Source organism: Grammomys surdaster, unplaced genomic scaffold, assembly GCF_004785775.1.
Source record: "Grammomys surdaster isolate TR1022 unplaced genomic scaffold, NIH_TR_1.0 125979, whole genome shotgun sequence".
Classification (NCBI taxonomy): Eukaryota; Metazoa; Chordata; class Mammalia; order Rodentia; family Muridae; genus Grammomys; species Grammomys surdaster.
Window position 1 is genome coordinate 3,176,677 of NW_021620795.1, and position 26,590 is coordinate 3,203,266.

The 26,590-nt window shown below is 41.8% G+C and overlaps 1 protein-coding gene across 3 annotated transcripts in view; it reads left to right on the forward strand.

Annotated features, from left to right (window-relative positions):
- Window positions 1-26,590, forward strand: part of Erc2 (ELKS/RAB6-interacting/CAST family member 2) — an 822,395-nt gene that overhangs the window by 434,892 nt on the left and 360,913 nt on the right. For all 3 annotated transcript variants that reach the window (XM_028754073.1, XM_028754072.1, XM_028754074.1), the window contains one exon: window positions 8,219-8,354. In XM_028754073.1, coding sequence (XP_028609906.1) covers window positions 8,219-8,354 — 136 coding nt within the window. The remainder of the gene's footprint in view (window positions 1-8,218; window positions 8,355-26,590) is intronic.

A 26,590-nucleotide genomic window follows, 5' to 3' on the forward strand; every position in this document is an offset into this window, starting at 1 on the left:
TTGTTCAGAAGAGGAAGCGGGGATGAGAGGGTGAGAGTAATGGGGGAATGATGTACTGTGCATTAATTATGTATTAATACATGCATGAACCTGTTGAAGAATTATAAAATGAATTAGGAGCATAAGTAGAAAACTTAGAGGCAAGAAGTGCCTGATGGGAAGTGCTGATTTGAACTGTCATGGCAGTGGAAGATGGAGGGAAAGGGTTGTCTTCCTGGCTCTTCTACATTCTTAGCTCTGAGATGGAAGTCAAGGCCCCAGGGACTCTGTAGAGCCATAGCACCTTGTGATGGGTAATCCTGAAGGGGAATTGCTTTTACCTGTAGACTGAGAAGCCAGAACATGTGATCTGGTCTATTGTGAGAATGATGTAAAATGGGACACCTTTAGTGCTTAGCAATGAGATGAACAAACCACCGTCATCCCAAAGATGCCATCTTCAGCCTGTGTTTCCCGAGTTCCCATAACATGACAGGAGGCCTACAGGCAAGAAGAGCCAAGATAGTAGATTCTGCACTGCCTACAGATGTGTGTAGTCCACTTGCTCAGAAGAGCCTCCTTTATTAAGATGCCCATGATTGGAACACTGAATCTTGAAGAGGATAAAGAATAGGCTAGAACCTCCTATGGTGGCATACTAGCTGCATGATGTTCCTAGAGGAGGGAACTAGAGACTGTCACACTGGCCCACTTTTCCTCCATCTCTAGTACACCCCTCTCCCAAACAAGCTCTTAGCACCTCTCTTGAGCGTTCAGCCCTGTGTGGAGTGGCATTCTACTACATTTTGGTGAAGCGGTGTTCTGCAGGGTTAGGATGAAGGAAAATGCTTATACTTGAAGGAAGTCTGGCCTTCAGAATTCCTCTCAGAGTGGAATGCCTACAGGAAATAGATCTTTCACTCATGAATCATTACTACCTCCTGCTATGCAACCTCTGCCAGGAGTCTTCCTGGCTTGGGTAGGAAGGTCAAGGGTGAGGGCTACTGGATGAGTATGATCTGCAGAAGAGCCTGAGCAGAGTCATCTGGCTGGTGTTTACAAAGCACTCACTGAATTCGAGTTGCTGTCTTAAGAGCCTTATTTTTAGGAAATTTAATATTCCTCATTCTCGAGTAAAATAACTTGGACAAGGTCATAGACCTCTTAAGATCTGCTTTGATGTGAAAATGGCAAGAAATTTTGTCTTGGGCTTCTTACTATACTGATTTTTTCACTAATTAATTTATTTATTCATTTTACATCTAAATCACAGCACCCATTTTTCTCCCAGTTCCCCCTCACATATCGCCTTTCTCTATTTCCCCTTTACTGATAACGGGGTGGGCCTCCCTTGTGTACCAGTCCACCCTAGCACATCAAGTCACTGATGAACTAGGCATATCTTCTCCCACTGAGGCCAGACAAAGCAGCCCAGTTAGAGGAACAGGAACTACAGGCAGGTAACAGTGTTAGATGTGGTCCCTGCTCTAGTTGTTGGGAGACCTGTATGAAGACCAAGCTGCACATCTGCTACATATATGCAGGAGGAAGTGCTAGATCCAGCCCCTATATACTATTTCATTGGCGGTTCAAACTCTGGGAGACCCCTAGGGTTCAGGTTAGTTGACTTTGTTGGTCTTCTTGTGGAGTCCCTATACCCTTTAGTGCACTCAATCCTTCCCCCATCTCTTCCATAAGATTCTCTAAGCTCTGTCTAATGTTTGGTTGTGGATCTCTGTTTTGGTCAACTGTGGGGTAGAGCCTCTTAGAGGACAGTTATGATAGGCCCTATCTACAATTTTAACAGAGTATCAATAATAGTGTCAAGGATTGGTTCTTGCCCATGGTATGGGTCTCAAGTTGGGCCAGTCATTGGTTGGCCATTACCTCAGTCTCTACTCCATCTTTTTCCCTGCACTTCTTGCAGGCAGGGCATTTTGGATACTACATTTGATCCACTTGGCCTGGAATGAGTTAAATGCCTCCAGAGCTGAGTTAGGAATTGCCTGTTGGTACCACCTTATCTAAGGGAGTGTTTCTAGATGCTCTTTATGCTAGCTGTTGGGAAGCTGAGGTCTGCTTTACCTCTGGGAAGCTCTATGTCTCAAACTTTCAAATCTGAGCCTCCTTCCCCTTAATGTCTTCTCTCTTTCATTATATTATCTGGTTCTGGGATGGCATGCTGGCCTGTCAAGTGACATGAGCTGCCTTCTAAAGACATGTTGGCATTTTGTGCTGTATCTGAGAGTGGTCTTCTCTCTGGGTTCTTAGGTAACCCCAAACACCATGGAGGAAGAAGAAAGATGTGAGGAGAGAAGCCAAGTCAGAAAGTTTAGAGAGATAGCTTGGGCATCTGCTCATAGGTTTTGACAAAGACTTAAGTAATGGCCTATTACCAAACTATGGCCAAACAGTTGTTCATGTGAGACTGCCAGGCATGTGGAGGCCAAAAGACCTGTCTCAGTCTCTAGCCCAGTCCTCAGATCTTGGCTTGTCTCATGAATTTTTGCTGGAAGGACAAGGGGATTCAAATGGCTGCTGTAGAAATGCTCCTGCCTGCAACATATAGCACCTTTGTAATTGCTGTAAGACTATCCTTAGAATATTTATGATAGCTCTTGCAAAATTTATAGCTGTGCTAAAGTACTCGGTGGTATTTACAAGCCCCCTCAAAATGGGATCATCTCAGTGGTTAGAAGTAAAAGCCTTTATTATTGGAAATTCTGCATATAATGTACACTGTTGGCCTCCAGTGTGTGTGTGTGTGTGTCCATCTACATGTGCAATCACCTCAGTGTTTTCTCTTATTCACTCATGCTTGTAGTGACTTTCCACAGTGCCGCTGTCAGGTTAAACTGCCAGGAGTGTAACTCATTAGAAAGAAAGTACCAGTGAAGCTCAGCACATAACAAAAGCATCTACTGATGCTTTCCACAGCTCACTGTGTGAGGCAGTCCCAATACTGTGGGAATTAAGAAACTAAGAATGCATGCGCAATATTTCACAAGCTGTGATTATATTCTTACTGTAAGCTGAAAGTTATGCAGAGAATGAACCTGCTAGGATCTGTTTTAAGCATTTTACCTGGACTAACTCATCAACCCTTCATAGTCACATTCGACTTAGATACACTTGAATCTCATTTCCTGTGTGAAGAAGCTGAGGCACAGAGTGGGTAAGTGTCTGACCCAACTAGAAAATGGGAGAGTTCTGATGACAGCCCAGAAAACCTGGTTCTGAGATGACGTTTTAAACCACTGTAATCCAGATATACTTAAAACGCAGATTCATTAGATCTTGACATGGGCTTTTACCTTTTCATTCTTGATTAATATATATTGGGTTATTTATCCATGAAAATGAAAGTGTATTTCTATAAAAGTCTGATATGAGACAGTTAATGGACACTTATTCATTCATAACAATAAAATAATGTACATAGTTCTAATTATTCATTAAAATGAAGAGACTAGTTGAACTATAATAATAGTCAGGTAGCAGAGTACTACTTGATATAAAGAACATGCACAAATATACAACTATGTGTGCACACTCAGCAGCTGGCACAGTGGCTGAAGCACTTGTGATGTATTACAGAGATCTGGGTTTGGATCCTGAGCATTCACATAAATGCTGGATGGGCATGGCTCCCTACCTGTAATTCCAGCACTGGGAAGGCAAAAAAAAAAAAAAAAGGGATTTCTCGGAGCTAGATGGCTACCTATATTAGTTGTGTGAGCAAGCTTTGGGTTCAGTTGAAGGTAATTGGGGATGAATCCTGAAGTTAGTCTCGGGTCTCTACATGCATCTATAGTCTTGTATATGTGCACACACACACACACACCCATGTGCAAACACTCATACATACAGGTTCACCACATGTACACAGCCATATGCAAAAAGGTACAGGTGACTCTGATAGTTCTATACACAACCAAAATGTCAGACACAAAAGACCGCACACAGTATGGTGACTGTGAAGTTCAAGAAGGGGTGAAATGACTCCACACATGTAGAAGTTTGAATAGTGACTACTTCCCAGCTGGGGATGGCAGTGCTTCGTGATTTGATTGGTCAGAAGTCAGTAATTTGTGCCTTTAATGTCTATTGTCTTTCATGCATTTCTTGTATATATTTACACACGCACACACACACACACACACACACAGAGAGAGAGAGAGAGAGAGAGAGAGAGAGAGAGAGAGAGAGAGAGAGAATTGAAGTTCATTTTACTTTAGTCCCATTCCAAAGTTTTGTTTTGATTTCTCTTCCCTAGTAGACTGGTGTGAAATTTCCAGAAGTTCCCATTTATGTTTGTGTGTATCCAAATGGGCTTTATTATTTTCTCATAATCAAGACTGTACATATCATTCTGCTCACTGCTTTGCTTGCTTATGATGTCTTGAGAATTTTTCATCCAGCCTTACTCATTTAGCTAGCTGGGTCCCAGATGAATAATGTACTCAATTCTTTGGTCAGTTTCCTTCTAATGGACAAGTGAAAGTTTTCGAATTTTCATTTCATATGGCTTGATTGAAAGGATTTTGTGCATGTACTATGTTTAGATGTAAGTGCCTTTGTGAGCTTCTTTTCTAGAAGAAGGGCTGGCTTGGGCAGTAGGTATGTGCACTTTGGATATTGCCAAGTTAATTCAGAAGTGCTTTCGCGAATTGAGCCTCCCCCAAGCACACAGGAGAGAGCTGGGTTCTGCACCCACCCCCAATAATGAACACTGTCAGTTTTTAAAGATGTTTTAAAGAGTAGGTAGGTAAACAAGTATCATCTTGGTGCTTTTGCTAAGATGTCAAAGGAAGGTTTAGTTTTCTCCTCTGTATACAAATGCACACATTTCTTCCTTTGTAGGAACATGTATCCTTCCTGCCCAGTATTCTCCAGTATAATTCTGGAGGTCTCAGTCTCACAGGATCTTACCAGGACTTAGAGAACTCTTGTTGATTTTACTTTTACAGACGGTTCCAGTAGAAAGAGCAGGGTTCCATGTTCTCTGACATTCTTTCAAATGCCACAGCCATTAATGACCTGTATAACTGTTGGAGATATTTAATCCAAACTTCTTAATACTTGTAACCCTTTATGAGACCAGTCAATTTAACTTCAATATTAAAAACTGTCTGTACCATTATTTATTTGTGTATGTATATTGGGGAACCCAGAGGCCAGGAGAGAGACTCAGTGTCCTCCTGTATCACTTTCTGATTATTCTTTTTCTGAGCCTGGTGCCTGTACTTTCTTTTACTAGGCTGGAAGCTAGTGAGCCTGAGCAAATCCTCCTGTCCTCACAGCCCCTTTGGAGTTAGATGATGAGCTGATTATGTGAGAGCTTGGATCCAAACCCCACTCTTGATAATTGTACAGCAAGAGCTCCATAGTGCTGAGCTGCCTCTCTACTTCCTTATTTTTTCATTTGTATATTAGATACATTTTGAATGGTAATTCCTTGGAAAGCAGAACTCCTTAAGTGAGCTTCCACAGAACCACTGAGATTCCCAAGCGGTGAGAGTTATAGACAAAACATAAATGGCATTTTCCTTGGAGAGTTTTGCAAGAGAGTATTGCAGTCTACACACTTGTATAACCTACCTCCCAAACGTTAGAGCCAGCAGAGAGCTATATTGAGTTCAGAACTTTGACTTATTCAGTGTAGGTCTACTTCTACAGGTGAGGAAGACATGGGGCCTGGCAGGCTTCTTGCAGATATTTATATTGGAAGCTGCAAGTGTCCCAGAAAAACTCACATTTCTCATGCTGTCACTGAACATCACTGAGCTGTGCAGATTCCATGTTTTAGCCAAGGGACCTAGGGTTGAGGTCTTTACCTTTCTTCTCTATTTCTACAATTTCAACCAGTTTTCCTTGAGGGAGCCTTGAGTGAAGGTTTGTTTCCTACCAGAAGCTCTAATAACCTCATCATAAAAATTCTTTCCAAAAGCAGAATAGTTTTAAATGACATGTAGACCTGGAATCTGGCATTTAATCATTTGTTTATTAAACAACCATTGTCATGTCTGTAGAAATTAGTTCTTTGTGTTTGGATTACACATGTCACTCCTTGCTTCCTTCCTACCTCTGAAGGGAAATCTTTCCATCCTTGTTAGTTTTCATGGATATTCAGAAGAAAGGTCAACCACTAGAAGTGCATTTGAAAGTCACTGTACTTCTGCAGGGAAGGCATATACTGGGTTTGTCACTGGTGATAGTCACATGGACACAAGATGGTGGCCACCTACCGTCAATTCTTATCATCTAGCTCCAGCCTGATTGGCCTGTATCCTAAGCAGCACCACTTGAAAATCAGCTCTTCTTTTGTCAACTTCTGCATTTTTAATAAAGCAGTATTTGAGTAAATGGCTAAACAAGGAGAAGAGAGTCCCCTCCCCACATCCACAGAACTGCAGATCTTCATCTTTCCAAGTACAGAAAAGCTTTAAATGACTCATGGACTTCGAATTTGTCATTCAATTGTTTATTTATTAAACAACCATTGTTGGACCCATAGAATTGAGTTCTTTGTGTTTGGATTACCCAGAGCAAGCTGCGTGAGCTCTTCATGAAAACACTGCCAGCAGTTTTCTATTTTATATGGATGTACTTGGGTAGGGGGGCATTTAGCAGTTAGTTCTATTTAATGGTATGCATTAGTACAAGATGTACTTTTCTTTGAGAGTGTGTGTCCTCTAGTTAAGAAGTCCCAGGCTTTGAAGGTGGTTCTATTGTCAGAGTGCTTGCTGTACAAGCATGACAACCTGAGTTCAGATCTCCAGTATCTGTGTGTGTATTTTTAAAGCAGTTGTAGTGATATATGCCTATATTTCTCAAGATGCAGTTGCAAAGATAGTAGAGTCCTTGGGGCTTGCTGGTCAGCTGGTCTAGTCAAATTGATGAGCTACAGGTCCATTGCTTTTATATGTCACTTTTCTGGAATGAAGGTGGGAGGGAGTATACCATTCTATGAGGACTAAAGGAAGAGTAGCTTGTGGAGAGTGGCCCTCGTAAGCTTTGGTAATGTTTCAGTCTGATGTTGTTTGCTATGGATCATCCAGTTCTCTTTTTGATTATAGTCTTCAGTTTGCTGGTCTTGGGAGCCAGGGCTCAGTTATAGTGATTGCTGAAGACAGGGGTGGAAAGATTAGAAAGGTTACCAAGGATTCACTGTCCAGCATCCTCTTTGTGCCCTTGAACCCCAGGCATTGATGCTGTTATCCTGCCTCCTTAAGTGATGTATAATAGCTGCCATGGAGATGACTGCCGAAATCTATAGAATGTTTTACTAAATGTTTCTGATGAAATGGTCTGCATTAAGCTTGTAATTTTCATTTTTAATTAACCCACCCTTTTCCTTTATCTTTTACCATCTTGACCTTTATGCTAATAGGATTTGGCATCCTATGAACTTTTACTGTAAGTACCAGGGCCTTGTGCAACATTATCTTTAGCCAAACTATTACCTCGAACTATGTGCTAACAATGTATTTGATTAGAGACTTCAGGTTGTTATTTTAAAAGTCAAAGCAATGGGTTATTATCTCAAGAGACGTACATGATCCAAAAGAGCAATAAGAAGAAGAACAGCAGCTACTTAGAAGAAACTAAATACTGTGTCATAGACTACAGGGTGTTATGTGCCCTGTCCACTATCCTTTGGAGTCTGATCTCTTTCATTAAGCCCCTTCCACTATAGGGAGTATCATTATAGCCCTTCAAGTTTCTTTTGTCTTGTATTCCAGCCATTTTTCTACCTGGAGAACATCTTTGTCAGGGAGCCTCTCCATGGGGTGCTCCTCCTGGTTAACTCCTTTGATCTGCTTTGGGAACATTTCTCGGGTCACAATGTCTAAATTCATCTCCTTCCATCCACAATCTGTCCATGTATGTGTGCCATTATCTCTCATGGCATGCTGTTGACTACCTTCAATTTAGGAAACCCAAATTGTATCTCTTTAGCATCTGTTTGTCTTGCCACTGAGCTTACTGCTCTATAAGAATGAAAACTATACCTGTCTCACTCATCATGAACAAACAAGGCCATCCTGACACCTGCCATTTGTGGGTGCTGAGCACCCACAATATTATGTTTGAATTGATGTAGGATTCTCAGAACCCCTTGTTTTTTTCTGAACCTGCGCCAGGACATTCTGCATTTAGTATATCTTGAGTTTGTTCTGACAATACATTCTTTTGCTGTGGTTTAATTTAACTATACTGTGCTGTCTTTTCTCAGGCATATGAAAGATCAGAACAAGAAGGTGGCCAACCTCAAGCACAACCAACAGCTGGAGAAGAAGAAGAATGCCCAGTTATTAGAAGAAGTGCGCCGACGAGAAGATAGCCTGGTTGACAACTCACAGCATTTGCAGGTAAGTCCAAGTTTTGTTTTTCAATCCCTACATGTTTAGAGATGGACTATCTGCTGTAACCAACTCTGCAGGAATTTATGCTCGGGAGTGTTGGGCTTGACTTTTCCCTGAGTCTGGCACTTATGAGATATTATCAGAAAATTCAATAAGTTTTTCTCGGTAGAAAGCATTATTTCTGAAATGATATTCAAGAAAAGTTGAATGTGGAAAATTCTGGAAATGCTCCACAAAGGTCCTTTCTTCCTGTACCTCCCCTTAAAAGGTTAGGGCTGCAATGACAGGGTTGGCAGATAGAATCTGTTTGGAATTGTGTTTAAGTTGGGTAGGTTTGGTGGAAGGGATGCATGTCGTTATCACAAAAGGCATTCAGATAGATACATTTCTCTGTTCTCAGTTTACAAAAACCAAGGCTCCAAAATAGATCATCATTCTGTCTTCTCAGTGAATATAGTAGATATAGTTATCTCTCAGTGATACTCTTACTCCAGAAAGCAACCAATGGACCAAAACACCAATTTTTCCTCATTAACCAACCCTGCTTTGGAACAGAGTTCTCCCTGTGCGCTCAATAAAACATTCAAGCTGAAACAGAACATTGGCTTTGAAGTGCTTTTATTTACTCCAGTCCTGTCTTTAAACAGAGCAATTTGAGTTCAACTTGGCCTGAGTTTCATGTTAAATTCTGCTTATTAGTTAGTGTCTTTCTGCAGTTATATATTAGTTTCCTCCTTGGAGATAGAAGTAGATAATTTCAGGGTGTACTCATAGTTCATCCTTTTAATTGACCAAAAGAGAAATGAATAATTATTCTGAAGAAGGAATACAGAGGAAAGCTGTAGCACATCACTGATGGAGGTTTCTTAGTTCATGTTAGCTACTTTGTCTGTGTTCCACACAGGCTTTGGTGATTCTAAGTCAACTGTCCTTTGCCTAGATGCTTGATCTAAACTTGACAGCAAAACTAGGACTGCATCTTCTTTTCAATTCTGGACCCACTTTAGTATGGGTGCTAGCTGAGTTATGCTCATGGCTTCTCCAGTACTCTTGACAGATCATGTTGAAGGTTTGGGATTTTAATTCTTTTATCCATCACAGATGTTAGGTTGAAGTCTAAAGAATGAGATAGTAACTGAAACTAAGATAAAACCAAGGTGAAGAATACCTTGATTTTTTTCTTTTTTCTTTTTAATGTCATTTTTTTTCTCTCACAACATTTATTCTTCACAAAAACATTGGTGATTTTACATGTGGTGTAATTGGAAGTCACAGAAAGAGTCTGAAGGACTCCAGGCCCTCCTGTCTACCACACACAAATGTAGAGGAACATGGTAGTGGTGGATACCTTTCACCAGCTGCTTCAGTATTTGAGGCTATGTTGCCTCCTGTATATTAGCTGTTATCCCATTTACACTGTGTGCTCCATGACCTACAGGGCTCTTACATGTGACTCAAGAGAGCATGGCTTTATTTGACGTAAGAAAAGCAGGAGTCTTTTGGTTAAATTAACTGCAAAGGCTCCATGCAACTACAGCCTGATTGGATTCAGACATCCCAACAGCAGTGCCAGCCTTTGCTTCTATTTGTATCCCCCTTCATAGATGCTCTGCTCCCTATTTACATCCCCTATAGGGGTGCTTTGATTTCCCCTTCCACCTCTCACCGCACACAGGGATGCTTTTCTTTCTGCTTCCATTTTCCATCAGGGATATCTTGCACTCTATTTCTATCATCTTACAGGGGCATTTCCCCTCTGCTTCCTTCCTCCTGCAAGAATGCTTTGCCCTCTACTTTGGTTCTCTGTAGAGATGCTTTACTCTCTCTTTCCATTCATCTAAATCCTTTGGCTTAAAGTGTTTAGGAATTCCCTGTATAGATGATGGTCAGAAGCTAACCTGCCTTCACGGAACACAGTCCCTCAGAAGGAGGAGGATGTCTATCTAGTAGCTATAGCAACCATTCCCAAGGATAGGGTATGCATGTTGGCAAGCCATGATCAGATTGTTGGTTAACCTGGGGCCCAGGAGAAATGCTGAGTCTCACCTAGGTCCCTCAACTAAAAGGGGATCAGGTGACAACATACAGGATAGAAATAAATCCTGCTGTCCGAAAGGGTTTGGGGAAAATAAAGAGCAGAGACTTTTATTTTCCTATGTGATAGAAGAATGAGTATAAGCCTCATTTTGTGTATGCAAAGGAGGTCCTGAGAAGGAAAACAACTTAGTTTAAATCTAACTCTCCTTATATGAGAATTCTGGAGAACTAGAAAGGCAGGGAACCATGATATGGTAGAATCTTCATGGGTTATATGGACTTTGGTCTCAGTGCACTTGAGATAAGAGAAGTGAATAACAGAGATGGCCTCTCCTCTCCCCCCAGACATAAGGTCCATCAGAGAAGCTGACAGGTTGACAGAGCAAGGTACAGCCTGAGCATAAACCATGAATCATGTGTGCTTGGAGTGAAAGTCCACATTGAGGGAATTCTTGTTGTTATTCCTCAGTTGGATTTAATTCCAAGCTTCAAAATATATGAACTGAGAATTCCTGAAAGGATTGCTTAGCTTCCCAAAGCCTCAGGTTCCTCATCTGAAAAGCAGAAGTGATTACTTCTACTTTAGAGTTCTGTTAGGGCTGAGTGGGTGCTTACAAAGAGCTTTGGCTCACTCTTGGCACAGGCCGTGCTCATAATAAATGGTGATAATTGACTGTTTTGAAATAACTAGAAGAGATGAAAAATCATTTGCCTGGGGTCGGGGAGATGGCTCAGAGGGTAAGGGCACTTGCTGCTGAGCCTGGCAACCAGAGGTTGGTTCCTGAGAGCCACATGGGGGAAGGAAATGACCTGCAGGCTGATGTGCTTATGTGCACCATACATACATGTACACACCAATACCTACACTAAAGCGTTATGTGGCATGTGTAGAGTATTCTCATAGCTGTGCTCTGATATGCATTGAACATCAACATTTTTGTCTCTTCTCTGTGTAGCAATTTTTTTCTTTTTGTTTTCAGGACACATCTAGTTATGGAAATTAATGTCTTATTTTGGCCCATGAACGTTTGTATAGCAGTATTTTCTTAAGGGGCCTTGATAACTACCTCATAGACCAGTTCATAAAAGATAACATGATCTGGAATTGCTCAGTTGCATTCCTGACCACCCCAAATAAAGGATAACATTTGAAATGCAATAAAAAGTAGTCGCAATTAATTTAGATGGAAATGTCTCTGGTTAAGGTTAATAGGGAGTGAATCTCCCACTTGCCTGAATTTTCAGCACATGTGCTAAGATGCCGTAATTATTGCCTTCTGAGAACAAAATTTTCTAGATGCTTTTCATTTTTTAATATTAGTATTCTTGTAAGTATTTTCTGTTTATATGTTACTATGTTAAACCCTTTAAGTTTCAGCTAAGATTTGGTTTGTTTGGTTGGAACTGGGTAGTTGAAAACATGGTACCTGGTGATCTGGCTCATCTGATTTTGTTTTGCACTGTGGTTTGTGATGATTTGGTGCCTTGAATTCTTGATTTTATCCAACCAAATAGATGTGGCATGTAGAAATATGTTAGGAGCACATTGCCCCAATAGTAAAAGTTTCTGAGGGGGAAGGGAGGGGGTTATGACTGTACTCCTGGCACAGAGCACTGAGACAGGAAGATAAGAAGTCCCCAGCCTGATCTATATAGTGACACTCTGTTAAAAGGAAGAAAGAAGGAATTGGAGAGGAGGAAAAAAACACTGCAGGGAGGGGAGCAGGGAGAGGGATAGAGAAAGAATATGCTGAGCTGAAAGAGGTATATAGAAATTAATGACAAAGTTAAAGAGTTGCCATTTTGTTATTATTTAAACAAGGACACTTCTGTGTCCAGAATGGCCCCAGGGATGGATCTGACTGGGGTGTCCAAAGAATGAAGACCAACAGATGAACACACAGACAGACAGCTGGGATCAGATGACTTGGGCTCTCTGTTGGCAAAGCTACAGCATCCTGGAAACCCAGTGTGTTTATTATATAGAGTTGGACAGGGTGGCAGGATTATTGCATACAGCTGGACAAGGAGGCAGGGTTATTAAATACAGATAAACAAAAAGGCGGGGCTTATGGTACACAGTTGAACAGAAGAGACAGGTTTAGTTAATTTTGGAAAGAGCAGTATCTGTAGGGGAGCAGTTGCCAGGCTATAAATATTCAGGAAGAGAAGACTATGGTTAACACTATCTGTCAGTATTTACACTCAGTTTCCAATGGAAGGCTTTGCCATGCCTCTGAGCCCGAAGCCATGGGCTCCTGGACATAGCCAAGCCTGTGTCAACAGCATAGGTTCACTCTGGACCTCAGTCACTCAGAGCTTCCTCTTCTCCCTATAGGATACAGTGGTAATAGGCACAAACTGGAGCCTCTAGATAAAAGCTAGATGGGACATGTGACTTTCTTTCCTTCTTCTTATAATTTCATGGCAGGACTAGTAACAGCCTTTAGGGTCTAGGTTAGTAACACAATTAAGAAATGGGTTTGTATGTTGGGGGAAAATGGTGATGCATGGTTCCTTTAGAATATCTTATATCTTTGGTAGAATGGAGTTAGTAACTAACTGCCTTGTAACAATCATCTCCTAACTTGAGGCTTTAGAGCAATCAAAGTTTATTGTTCTGTAACAACCTGTTTGGGTCAGTCAGCAGGGTCTCCAGCGCAGGAGTGAGGATGCATGCTTCCAATTCCCGCTGTGTCCTTCACTGTATCCCGCTTACTGGAGATCCAACGTTGAGGCGCCACTTTGTAACCGCCCGTTCTGCTGCTCCGGTCCGCGGGTCAGGGCCTAGCAAGAGAGAGAGTGGGGACGGAGACGCGAAGAATGGAGACAAGACAGGGAGTCTGATCAAGTCTCTCAAGTCTCTTTATTGGAAGGAACTCCTGGGTATTTATACCCTTTACCACGTGCCTTGTCCTCGTGGACAAGCACAGCTGAAGGCACTACGTCATGTGCCTTGCAGCGTGGATATCACGTGCACCTAGCTAGCAGTGAGGAGACCACGTGCACCTAGCAGCACGTGCACCTAGCTAGCAGTGAGGAGACCACGTGCACCTAGCAGCACGTGCACCTAGCTAGCAGTGAGGAGACCACGTGCACTCAGCAGCGTGGATATCATGTGCGCCTTGCAGCTGGTGGCACTAAACAGCAAAACAAGATATGTGAGAAAAACAAGATGTTTATCAGAGTGCGCTCAGCTGTTGTAGGCTGTTGAAAACAAGTCTCTTGTCAGGATATATGGCCTGAGATGGCTGCGAAGATGATAGCTGCTTTCGGCTAGGAGTCAGCTCCCAACATTGTTCTATACTTGCATGATGACTAAGAGGCTTTGCTGCTCTGGGATAGCTTTACTGGGTCTCTGTCCCATTCAGTACACATTTGTAGGGGCAACTGTCCAATGAGTGTTCATTCTGAGCCTCAGGCTAAGAGGCATTGGTGACCCAGAAAACTCTTCTCTGGCAGCAACAGAAACAGAAGAGAGTAAGCAAATGTGCAGAGCTCATAGGCCTTCTCTTGACCTGGCAGTGTTTGTCCTACTGCCCTTCATTGGTCAAAGCAAGACACATGACTAACTCATAGATTGGAAAATTCACTCTGCTTAGGGGCAGATACCAGGAAAACTGAAGAACTGAGGCTAGCTAGCCCTTTGGTATGTTAAGAAACAAGTTTTGAAGAAATATTTCTAAATTATAAGGAAAACAACAGAGCCAACATGATGAAAGATTTCAGTTGTGGTTGACCTTTGTGTGTGTATATATATAGGGCAACTGTAAGGCATTCAGGAACTCATGCCTCATCTAAAGAGTAGAGGTCACCAAACTTTGGTGAGCATTGCTCTCAACTGAGTCATGGGACATTCTGATTGTCCCAGGTAAGTCATCAGTGTGAATTCTTGTGTGAAAACTGGGAGTTTTCACATATGTATGTGAGTTACTCATTGCTTTATAATCTGCTTCCAAGCCTGTACTTTATCCCACTGGATTCTGTTGGTATTAAGTAATAATTAGAATAGACCCTACCTACCTCATTGTGTCCGTTGATGAGTGGTGATGGTTTAGTATTCATCTGGAGGAGTTCTTTTAGTCTAGAAAATACTGTTTCTCAAAAGAGGTCACTCATAATGTGTAGGAAGAGAGTGTTCTTGATTTGACTTTACATATGCGTGTGCATGCTCATGGACAAGAAGAATGGGAAGGGAATGGTACAGAACTAGGAAAAGCTGTCAGCATTCAAATACTGGTCCTTTGTGGCCTAGAGAGTCTTCCTCCTTCTGTCTCTAAATAGAGATTGTGAGTGAGCCCACTATCCCTGATGCATACTAGAAGATTGAGCTTAGGAAAGAGCCCAATATGGTACCCACTCTTGTGGAATTCATTAACTAGTACTTCTTTCCAGAGTGGCTGACAATGAGTGTTTAACTAGGGGAAATGGAGGCCATGGGGAGTCACCAGCAGATACCTGGTGACTGTTTCACCTTGATGAGCCAGGCAGATGTAGGAGACTGTGGTCTACACTCAATGGTCTATAGTCAATGGCCATTTCCAATAAAGCACCTTTGGAACAACAAGGATGAAATATTCACACATTTTTCAAGTTAATGTTGAGCTGTGTGAAGGTAGATATGAGTGACTATGATTGTATAATTCTGTAGAAATTTCCCCAGGACACAGATTATGGAAGCCTAGTATTTATGTTGGGCCTTGGGGCTTTAGGCTTCTGTGTGTCTCCTCAGAGCCCATGTGGAGACTTTTCAACAAGGCATCTTTCTTGAGATTCACACTAAATTGTCCTTACCAGAATAGGATGTTCCCCCACCCCACCTCTCATTTCTTGCTGAACAAACATGCCAATTTGAAGTCCCAGTGGACATCTTTGTAGGTTTTGGCTACATTTTTCCCCCTGTGCAGCATATCGAGTTAATGAACGAACATTCTAAGAAACACACACGCCAATATTTTATGCTCCTTTTCTGTTGTATGTCTGCAGAGTTCTCTTCAATTTATTGCCTGAAAACTAAAGTCTGTTCTTGTGTGCTTCCGTTTCCAAATTATAGGTTCCCAGGGAACTGTAAAGTTTCTTCTCTACCAGTGATTAAACCCCACAGTGATTCGTTTAAAAAGCAAGTGAATGTTCCCATTTACTCCTGATCTTCTAGTATAATTCTAAAAACAAAAACCAACAAACAAAACAAATAGATTACAAAATACCTAGAAATAATTTCAGTTTTCAATGTATGTAAACTTGTGTATTTGTATTTTCCCCCAAGGGACTTTATTTAACTTTGTTCTTCCAATTACAGCTGAAATCTCGTAGCAAAGGAAGTGTACCAAACGAAAACCCCCAAATGCATAGCTTTCATTGAACATAAAGTTCATGATGGCATTCCCAAGCTTGCTAAATTGCTTCTTCAGAGTGGTATGCAGATATTAAGCAACAATTTTAAGCCCTGTGTCTTTATGTTCATCTCTCCAAGTCACTGACTTAAATTCATTTTTCTTTCAATTTGCCAAGCTTAAATTGTTACCCTAACTGTAATCTCAATTCCCACATTATGGTGTACTTACCTAAGCATAGCCATTAGAAGAAACCTGACCAGCCGGTGTTCAGAGATTCATCATTGTCAAAATGCATTTATTGAGTTCCTAGTTTTTCATGGTTGTTTGGTAGGCACAGTGAGAGGTGATTTAGGGAGGTTTCATTTCAGCCATCTTTTTCAACATATGGAAAGATGACAAAGGTCATCCCAACTCAGCTTGAAAAGAGAATCCACATCTGTTCCAACTTTCATCAGAATTTAACATCATCGTCCTTTAACCTATTGGAGGGGTACACCCTGGTTTGCACTTTTCTGTTTCAGTGTATAGAGATGCATAGAACTTGAGGTACCTCCTTGGTTTGTGGGTAAGTCTGCTTACATTGTTGTACCATGGCCTAGACTGTTAATGATTTCAAATGATGGGAAGTATTCAAGTAATTGTGTGTCTGCAGAAGACATGGGCAGCTAGCTTGGTGGTGGCAGGGCATAGGTAGCCAGAAGGTTTCCACGGAAATCTCTCCCCTACCCCATCTCTCTCTCTATGTGTTTAAGATTTATTTTGACACTTGTTTTCTTTCACACTATAATCCCCATGAGTTCCAAATGACTTTTGTTGTAGCAGATCCTTTTAGGCAGTCTTGAAAAATCTGATTTGACCATCATTTTCTGGCTTCTTGAATGAAATCCATGGGTGTTACTAAACTAGGTTGTTGGATGTCAGATTCCTTGCTCAGGGTCTTTGGACTACCAGTTCTCAGCCAAGTGAGTCCCCTGCATATTAAGTGTGGACGTTTTAACTTTGCCTTCTTTCCTCGCAATAAAGTATGACTGTTTTTCCAAATGTGGAGTAACTTGCATATTTCTTCTGAGAAAAGTCCTCGGCTTTTTCCTGTGGATTTGTGACCTAATCCTCCACTTCATTCAACCTCTCTGTACAAACACTGTATATATCCATAGAAAAGGGAGGTTTACTCTTAATCAAGTATCGCCTAATCTACCTACTAAATTACCCTCTGGAGACACTCCTTCTTGCAGAGTCTTTGGTTTTCGTTCTGTGAGTGGCTCTTTGGCAGTCCTTGGTAAAGAGAGTATTTGTTTGCCAAAAGCTGAGGATCACGCAGAATTTAATCCAATGTACTTGTCAAATGAAATCATCATTATCGTGAGGGTAGAGTCTGCTAGAATGGCAAGGCTTGTAGTGGGGTGAGAAGACAGTTGCTCTAATGATGTAAGAATCTCTTGTTCATCCCAGAGTCAGCTACCAAGGAGGATGGGATTCCCTTTTAGAAGTTATTGCATTTGTGTATCTTTTGGTTCCTGAACTACAGTGTCTAAGAGAAAGGCAGCCACCCTCCTGGAGCTCCAGGGAGTACTGACAAGCGGACAACAAGCCCTTCCAGGGTGTGCTCCTCTCTGGAGTTAGGAGGACACCTAGCTCTGTAGGGACTGCCTTGTTTTTGATTACTTCAAACTTTGACCTGGCAGGTTTACTCTAAAACCTAACTCTTAGAGTTGGGGCTATAATCGACAGGCATCTTTTAATTTATTTTTATTTTTCATGTATGTTAACATCAATGCTGGTATTCCATGTTGTTAGTAACAGAGTAGCAACCCACTTTTCTTCTAGTGTTTTGTGCCTGTTCTCTACACTGTGTTCTCCCATTGGACTTGAGGCTCAGGGGCAAGTGTAACTGTCTTCTCTTTATAAGTGAGGTGCTCTGGCTTCTCTGACAATGGTAGATCTCACAGAAGACAACGATTTAGTGTTTTTCTTGCCATGGTCAGGTCCAGACACTAAGAAGATGCTGCAGACAATGTCACCTTAGGTAAAACACCTGAACTAGAAATTGTACTTGAAAAGAAAAGCCACTGAGCTATGGGGCAGTAAGACATATGTTTGCAAGCCAGGCAAAGTGGCATACTCCTCTGAACCCAGCATATAAGAGGTAGAGGCAGGTGGATCTCTGAGTTCAAGCTCAGTCTGATCTATGTAGCAAATCCCAGGCCACCCAGGTTTACATAGTGAGATCCTTAATTGTCTCAAAACACATCAATTGACAATACACAAAGTGAAGCTGTGTGTTGAGATCATCTTCATGGATGTGGATTCTGCATGGACACAAGTGTTTCTGCAGTAGGATAAATGGAGGCAGTGCTGAAGAACCCACACTTCAAAGGCAAGGAATAATTGTATTGTCTCCGAGATAGAATTTATGCAACTCACATGCATACTGTTCATGGCGCCTCTAGGGGGCAGTCGAATTCAGCATGATTAAGAAACACTAGTCTACTTTAACCTGCTCTCCCTGGCCCTGGTGATTATGGCAGCTTTGTCCTAAGATGTTTCTTGCTACTAGAAGTTGGAGGCGGATGGTGTGGGGGTGGGGTGGGACCTGCAAATCACAGTATATGTCACCCTGATGCCACACCCACTTCCTAACAGATGCTGTTATGTCAGCATGTCATGACCCAAGGCAGAGACCTAGACATGGTTAATTTCTAAAAATGTTACCTTTGACTTATGGCTTGTCCAAGGCACTGCTAAACTATGCATCTGAACACTCCAGGTTGAGGAAATGACAGTCAGTGCCATAGGCAATGATTTATCTGGAAACCTTGCAAAAGGAAAATATAGCTATAAAATCTGTTCCCATTCATTTAATAGTCTCTCCTGTAATTCACGTTTGCGGATTGGGTAACTTGAATTTATGACACCTTTAACATTTTCTCTGCTGTTACACTTTACCTCCACATCTTTCTTATTTATGTTGCCTGGGGAAAAAACCTGCAAGGTTAAGCAAGCATACCTTTTCCTTACTAGGAAAGACCTTAGACTTCTTTCTTCTTTTTTAAATGTAAGCTTGTTTTGCTGGTGACAGAAGTGGGGTCCAGCAAAAATCTGGAACCTGCCCAAGAACCTAGAGGGAGTTATTTGGAGAGAGGAGACCTTATCCTAGGTGCTTTGGCATCTCTAAGAGCAGTCTGTCGTGCTTACTGGCTCTGCAGGTGAATCTATGCTAGGTAGGCTATAACTGATCAAAACTCTAGAACCCTCTATCTCTCAGCACTGGATTTTACACTGGTGGCCTAGGATGACAAGAAATATCCCTTCCCAGAAAACCAAACTGTATCATTTTTTAACTTTTATTTATTTAACTTTTATTTATTTATTATCCCCCCCCCTCTCTTGTTCTTTCTTTCTTTTTTGGGTGTAGGGGAGCCTTGCTATGTAGCCAAGATTGGTCCTGAGCTCCCAGTTCTTCTGCTTTAGCCTTCTGAGTGCTAGAATTACCTGCATGTGCCACCATGCCCAGAAACTTTTATCTGTACTTTAAAAACAAAATCTGCTACTGATCTGTATGCTTCTTGTTTGTCTTTAAAGATAGAATTACTCAAGAAGGAGTAAGTTGGTGCTAGAGAAAGCTGGTGTCAGATTAGCCTACAAAGTTTAGGACTCTTGAAATGACAATGAAAATGGATTTTGGTTCTTTTAATCTCTGCTAGTTTCCTTTATCCATAAAGAATATCACCTGTAAGGAAACTCATGATGTTTCTTTTCGTAGAAAATGAGTATGGACTGTTTGCCAAATTCAACAACAACAACAACAACAACAAAAGAGATGGCAAATACTACTGTTTTCTGAGCAGTGGGTTAGGCCAAGGACGATGTTGCTTGTGGAGTTATCTGGGAACGACCAACTCTGAGAGTAACACGTAGGAACTTTGATGGAATGTGCTAGAAAGTTGGGGGTAGAACAGAGCACAAAGAGAATTCAGGCTGCAGCGAGGTCACAACAGAGTTCTCTGCCACTGCCTGGAGCTGGAGTCATTATTAGGAGGGAGTTGATCCTATCTGAGGTTGGAGGCTGTCCTTTGTATCCTACTGATAGGTCCTTGGGTCTTAGTGGCTGTGATCCTGAGCCAGGCAGCTTTTGGGAAGGTACACTCAGGGCAGTTGGGCAGGAGTGAGTTCTGTAGTACTGAGTGGTCATCTGTTCTGTTCTCCACCAGATACATAGCAACCAGCCAACTCACATGCTGTACTCCTGTTTAACAAGTGTGGCTGACACCCATGGCTGATCTCTAGACTCGCTAACCAACCTTCATTATTCTTAGTACAAAGAGGCATTCAACAACCAGTCCAGTTGATTAAAAACACACTGACTTTTTTGATAGTATCAACAGACTTCATGAAGTTTTTACTGTCTTTGAAGCCATTTACAGATGAGCAAATTGAGTCTTGGCGATGGTAGTGAATGGAATCACTGTTTTTCCAACTCCGTGAGACTCGAGCCATCCTAAAAGGGAGGAATGAGAACTCAAGCACGCAGTGGGGCTGGATTTTGGTGTAACCACCATCTCAAATGATCTAGGTGTGCTTGAACAAATGAGTTTTGTCATTTACAGCTTCTGTTTTCTCATCTATAGAAAAGGAGGCTTGTAATTGGGTACTCTTTGAAATTCTTAGTTCTGAGGACTATTTAAGAATGACCATATGTCATAACCAAATGACACTTTCTATAAAAGTGGCTCCTGGGCTACGTGATAGGATGCAGCCAAATCGATCAGGGAAACCCGAAAGGAGGCGGGGTGTGTGTCTGGGACGATCTTACCAGCCCAGCAATGCATGCCATGAGTCTGAGCCCTCTGTCAGCTTCCCTTTTGGAGGGCAGGCTCTGCCACATTGAAGAGGCCTCTATAGCATGCATGGACGCAGCATGTTTTCTTCCCCCGAGCAATGGGTTATAATAACACCTTAATTGTTACTTTTTGGCATAAGATAGATTAGAACCATGACAGTCTGGACATAAGTTACACAATGCGGGAATGTCTCAGTACTATGGCTGCAAACAAGGGTTAGTGACTTATTTCTCAAGGGCAGGATCTATGTGGCTTTCAAATGTAATTGTTTGTGAAGTAGACTATTATTTTAATAAGCCGTTATGTCAATAGGGACTATTTCCCCCAACAGTATGGGTCACAGCAAACTGTGGGAAAACAGAGAACAGACTAACGAGACAAATACCAGGTTGATACGATCTAGGTTTGTATTTTTCAAAACATGTTTATTGAAGTGATAGTTGTATGAAATACAGTAATATCAGAATGGTTCCATTTGTCAAGCAATTTGGAAAAAATTTCTCCTCTATCCTATATTAAAAGCTCTGAGAAGTTTTGACAAGAGGACCATTTAATGTTTTTTAATCCTACATTTTCCCAAATTGCTTGACAAAAAAAAAAAAAAGCCTTTATTTTTTCCCTCGAATGTCTATTAACATTGCACAAAATTAGAGGGTTTTTTTCTGTTGTTGTTGCTTAATCAGTGCTAGTCCAGGCAATCACAATGCCGATAACAGGTACGGAACAAGTTCTGTGTGGTTAATTTTAGGTGGAGTGGACGCTGCAGTAGAGTATCATCTTTGCTGAAGGAGAATTTGCTCAAGTTCTTCCTTACTTACTAAAAACATTTTGTTAGAATGATTGACAGTTTTATATCTGACATACTTCTTAACAAACTGAACCTCATGAATAAAGCTGACACGGAAGGAACATGGAAAATGTTTGTGATGAGCAGGCCACATTCCTCCCTGTCATTTCTCACCTTCAAAGTCCACACTGGCTCTTGGTTATGAGCTCCCATTAGGCAACACTACAAATCTAGATCTGATGAAGAATGCTATAGAAGAATATGTGCAGGTTATTTTAGGTTTAAACTATTCAGTTCTTTGTACAGTGGATGGTGGTTAACACAGACTCTTATATCTGGTCAAAATGCAGAGAGGACATGACTGTCAAGTATTCAGCTATAATGGAACATTTGTATCAAACACCGTCTCCCTAAGGCTCAAAGGGTCATTGAAGAAATGGCAGTGGAAAGATTCTAAGAGTCAGCAGTTGGGGGTGGTGGGGACCAGAGTGGAGCAGTGTCTTCTGGACATGACAAAATGACCGTTCTCATGACCTCACAACAGCTGTGGCTTCCTGCACAAGGGCAATCCAGTCAGCATTCCAACATGGATGGTGAGCAGCTCATAAGCTACACTGCTAACTGTGAAGTTATTGATCCTTGGTGGCTTCTGGGTATCCGGTAGTCAGCTTTTCTTAAGGGTATGACCCCTAGAATATGGAGTCATTCACTGGGAGCATAGTAGATGGCCTCACACTCATAAGTATATGAGGAGCACAATTGGATTCTGTGGGTTATGAAAATTAAAAAAACAAATAAGAGGACATGAAGTTCGGAGGAAGAATGGGGAGTTGGGTGATGGATTCAAGGGGATTCATGGAGAAGAATAAGGGGATGAACATGATCAAATACATTGTAAGCATAGGTGAGATTTCTAAAGACTTGATAAAAAGTATTTTTAAAACTTCCAATGACTTTTCTGTGTCCAGTGTTAGCTCTCACTTGGTTGGAATGATTCCCTGGCCCTATACGGTACCATGCTGGGCTCACATTCGGCTGTCTGTCAGTCTTCCAGGCTGAAAATAAGGTATGGAAAGAGCCCAGCAGTACAAACACACTTATTTTGAGTTTGGTTGTACTCTTTTGGCCATGAAGAATCCTTATGCAAATTAGAAAACAGTAAACCTTAATGTGTGAACCACTGAACAGTGTTAAGTGTGGAGGGCTGTCACCTGCTGGCTCATCTTCTCATAAGTGAGCTATAATTTGTGAATGCACGGCACCTCCTTTAACCTGGCTTGATGACAGCTTTGTTCTTTACTCATCTTAAGAGCTCCTTGCCCTCCTCCCTTTAAGTGGGAATTAAAGCTATACTTGACTGTAGGTCTGGTTTGCCTGAATCAAGCTCCCCCAACCCCCATAATTACCGTGCATACATTAGAGTCTAAGGTTGGAGCCCACAGATTCAGGAACTCTGGAATCTGGAGAATACATAACAGGTATTACAGATTCTGTGAACATTTTCTTTCTCAAATCTTATTTTCTTCAAAGCAAAATAAGTCTGTCTGTGCACGTTTTAATTGCTTGGGAAGTAGAAGTCCCCTCCATGACTTCATGTGTTCTTGTTTCTCTCTCACATTCAATAGTAGATAGATATCATTGTCTTAGGGGTTCATTGCTGTGAGGAGACACCAGGACCAAGGCAACTTTTATAAAGAATAACATTTAATTGGGGCTGCCTTACAGTTGAAAAGGTTCAGTTCATTATCACCATGGTGGGAAGCATGGCAGTGTCTAGGCAGGCCAGGAGCTGGAGAGGGAACCGGAGAAGGAACTGAGAGTTCTACATCTTGAGCCCAAGGCATGCAGAAAGAGGCTCTCCTCCATATTGGGCCGACCCTGAGCAGGAGACCTCAAAGTCCACCCCTCCAGTGACTCAATGACTGACACACTTCTTCCAACAAGGCCACATCTACACCAACAAGGATGCACCTCCTAAAAGTGTCACCTCCAGTGGGCCAAGCATTCACACACGAGTCTATGGGTGCCAAACCTATTCAAATCACCACAATCACCATTAAGCGACATAACAGAAGACAGAAAAGAGGGTCCAGAGGGACGAGGCAGCTGAATAAGCTTCATAGGGCACATTCTAAGGAAGGCTGGCTTGTCATTTTCCACTGCAGCTTGGGGAAGAGTCCCTGAAAATGCTTCCTCCTAGAGGCCTTTCTCTTCTGATGGCTACCCCCTTCCATTATGTATGGGTCAGTAAATGTCATTTGTACCTAGACACATGATGATACCTTCACTATAAAGTCATTTACCATTTCCTAATGAGAACCTTTATTTTTTTTTTAGTTTAAATATATAAGAATTTAAATAAAATAGTCAGGTATCTACTTATGATACTGGTATGGGTAATGTAATAATTGAAAATCACCTGTTATGTAATATATCCCCTTTGCCATGCTATGACAGCATAAAACAGAATGGCCTGAACTTCATACTTATCTTCTAACATTTAAGGTACTTGTTTATCAGCTGGTATGACTAGTCTTCTGTGAGTGTGAACTTCCCTACTAAACACTGGGCTTCAGTAATTGGGAGACTCATGTGTGACCCATTTTGTGTCTTTCCTAAAGCTGTTGGTAACCACTGTCAACATCAGCAGGACCCACTTGACCATTTCTGCAGAGATTGTTGTAGCATCTCTACCATGCAGGGTTGTAATTGCAGTCCTTTGCACACTTAGAGTGTGCAGTCCTTTGCATACTTAGAGTATACAGTCCTTTGCACATTTAGAGTGTGCAGTCATTTGCACATTTAGCTTTGCCTCTGGTGAGAATGTGCTTGAGTACACTCTGCCCTCTGACCTCTGTTACTTGTCTCCACAACAGTTTTAGCCCATGGTAGGCTTGTAAGCAGTCAGTAACGAACAGAGTAGACACATCGTCAGTAAGCTCTCCTAGCAGTTTGAGCACTGGCTGCGCTGCCTGTCCTGAGAGAAAGAACCGAGAGGCTGTGTGGTAGCAAGAAATAGAGGGAAAGAGCAGGGCATGGATTCTGACAGAGACCCCAGTGCTAATATCCCTGTGAGAAGGTAGCTTTATTAAATTGGTGTCTTTTTCAGTACCCTGTATGCAACAAAAATAAGTTACTAGTTGTTTTAACAATAGGATACATGGATGGTTGAATGTCAGACATGAACTGTCTAGATTTTGTCATGAGTATGATTTGAACAGATTTGCTACCAGAAATGAGGTTGTCAATGCTTGAGCGTGCCTCTCAAGATCTGCCTCTCTCAGTAGTGCTAAGGGCTGAGGGCATCCTGTCCATGTTTAGGCCTTGGATGAATAACTGTTACATGGGCATTGATTTTGCACTACTTCAGTAGAAATGAATTGATACAAAGGTAGTGGTCATTTAGTAAGTTGTTGGTGGGCATCAGCTATGTGCTGGTAAGTTCACATAATTGCTGAGCCTGTGTAAGTGCCTCTGCCACACCTAAGCCTTATCCTCAGGAAACTGGTACTGCTGTCTCAGCTCCCTGAATGAGCACTCTCTCCCTGCCACCTGTCACCTCTGTAATCTGTATTCATTTCCCAGCATGATAGTTGTTATCCAAAAGCTTTTTGGAACCCCTCTAGCCACCTTGAAACCCACAAAAAGACCTCCCTTGTCATTGTGGCTTGTTCTTTCCAAAACCCAGCATCTCCAAATTTGGTCCACAGATTGGCTCAGAAAATCATGTCAATAAGGTTATGTGGCTGGATTTACACACTATTGGGGCATTGTGCCAGCTTCTGGGGGAGGCTCTAAAGGCATTTCTCAAAAGGCCACGAGGAGAAAGGCTATGTGTGTTGTAAAGTAACAACCTCTACCTCTACCACTGCTCCTTAGACTAGAGATGATGTGTGCGGAGATAAGAATGTTCTGGCATATTTTGTAAACTTATCTCTCTTTTCCCCTCAGACCACATGATTTTATTTTGAAATGAAGTACATCTAGTTTTGAAGCATCATATAAATAATACACTGATTGGATTTCCAAGTCTTCAAATTCCTGCTTCTATACTGTGTGAAAAATTCAAAGTCATTTATAACCACATGAAAACCATACATTGCCAAAATTATGTCAACATCACAGGCAATGCTAACTCCATGGAGGGCGGAATTTTCCAGAAACTCCCTGAGTTTGTGCTGGTTCCTTTCTTTGTCTGGATCTGGTTTTTGTTCTTCTCTCTCTTCCCACTAAAGAGGGGTAACCTCACTTTTCATTTTTTAATCTAAGGTCAGACAGGCCTGGAACCTATTCTTCTTTCTATCACTCTACACTAGATACTGTTGAAGGTTCCTAAACTTGCTTTTCCCCAGTCAACCCCTCTTTAAAATGGGGAGAAAACCACCTCAGTGGTCAGTCCTCAGTGTCCTCAGTGGTCTGTGTATGTCCTGGGATCTCAGTGGCAAGCCATCGCCACAGGTCTTTGTACATGGGACATATTCAGAAGGATGAGCATGGCTGCTGTCGTCACCGTCCTCATTGCTAGAGCTAGTGCTGATCAGATGTACAGTCCTTTTCTGATAAGCTTTGCTAGAGTCATTGCTAATTTTATGTCTTTAGTTAATCCCTCCATTTCTCTGGTTACATTGTATTAAAGATTTGCATGCCTGTTCTGGTAGTTCAGCATTGATTGTGAGGCAAGTCTAAGATTTATGGCTCTGTATACTTTTTCCCAGCATCATAAATTTTTAAAACTTTTCTTAATGCTTGGCAGCAAGCCTACCCTCATTGTTTGAGCACACATGCACATATGGTATATATGTATGCATATGGATATATGTGAATCCATGGATATCTGCTCCCTATTTTATTCTCTTGCCTTGAAACATCATAGCTTTCTTAATTCACTCGCTGGCATTAGTTGGCTGTGTTTTCTACTTCTAAATTAAACATCAGAATAATTTGACACTTAGGCAACAAAGTGGTAGCCTTTAAAAAGCTGCGGACTTTGTATAGACAGATACTTGGGACAGAAAGCCCTTTCTTCTTTGTGCTTATTTGATGTCTGGCCTCACCTGGTTTGGTGAAGCAAACTCTGGGTGGGTTGAACTAAATATGGTCTTGTATGCCCATGCACTGGAGGTGGGTAAGCGATTCCCGTAAGTTAAGGGGCTTGATGTAGTCTCCAGGCCAGAGGCCACAGGAAAGAGGAGGCTGGGAAGCAAACAGCGTGGCTCCTGTGGCCATGTGGTTTGCACTCAG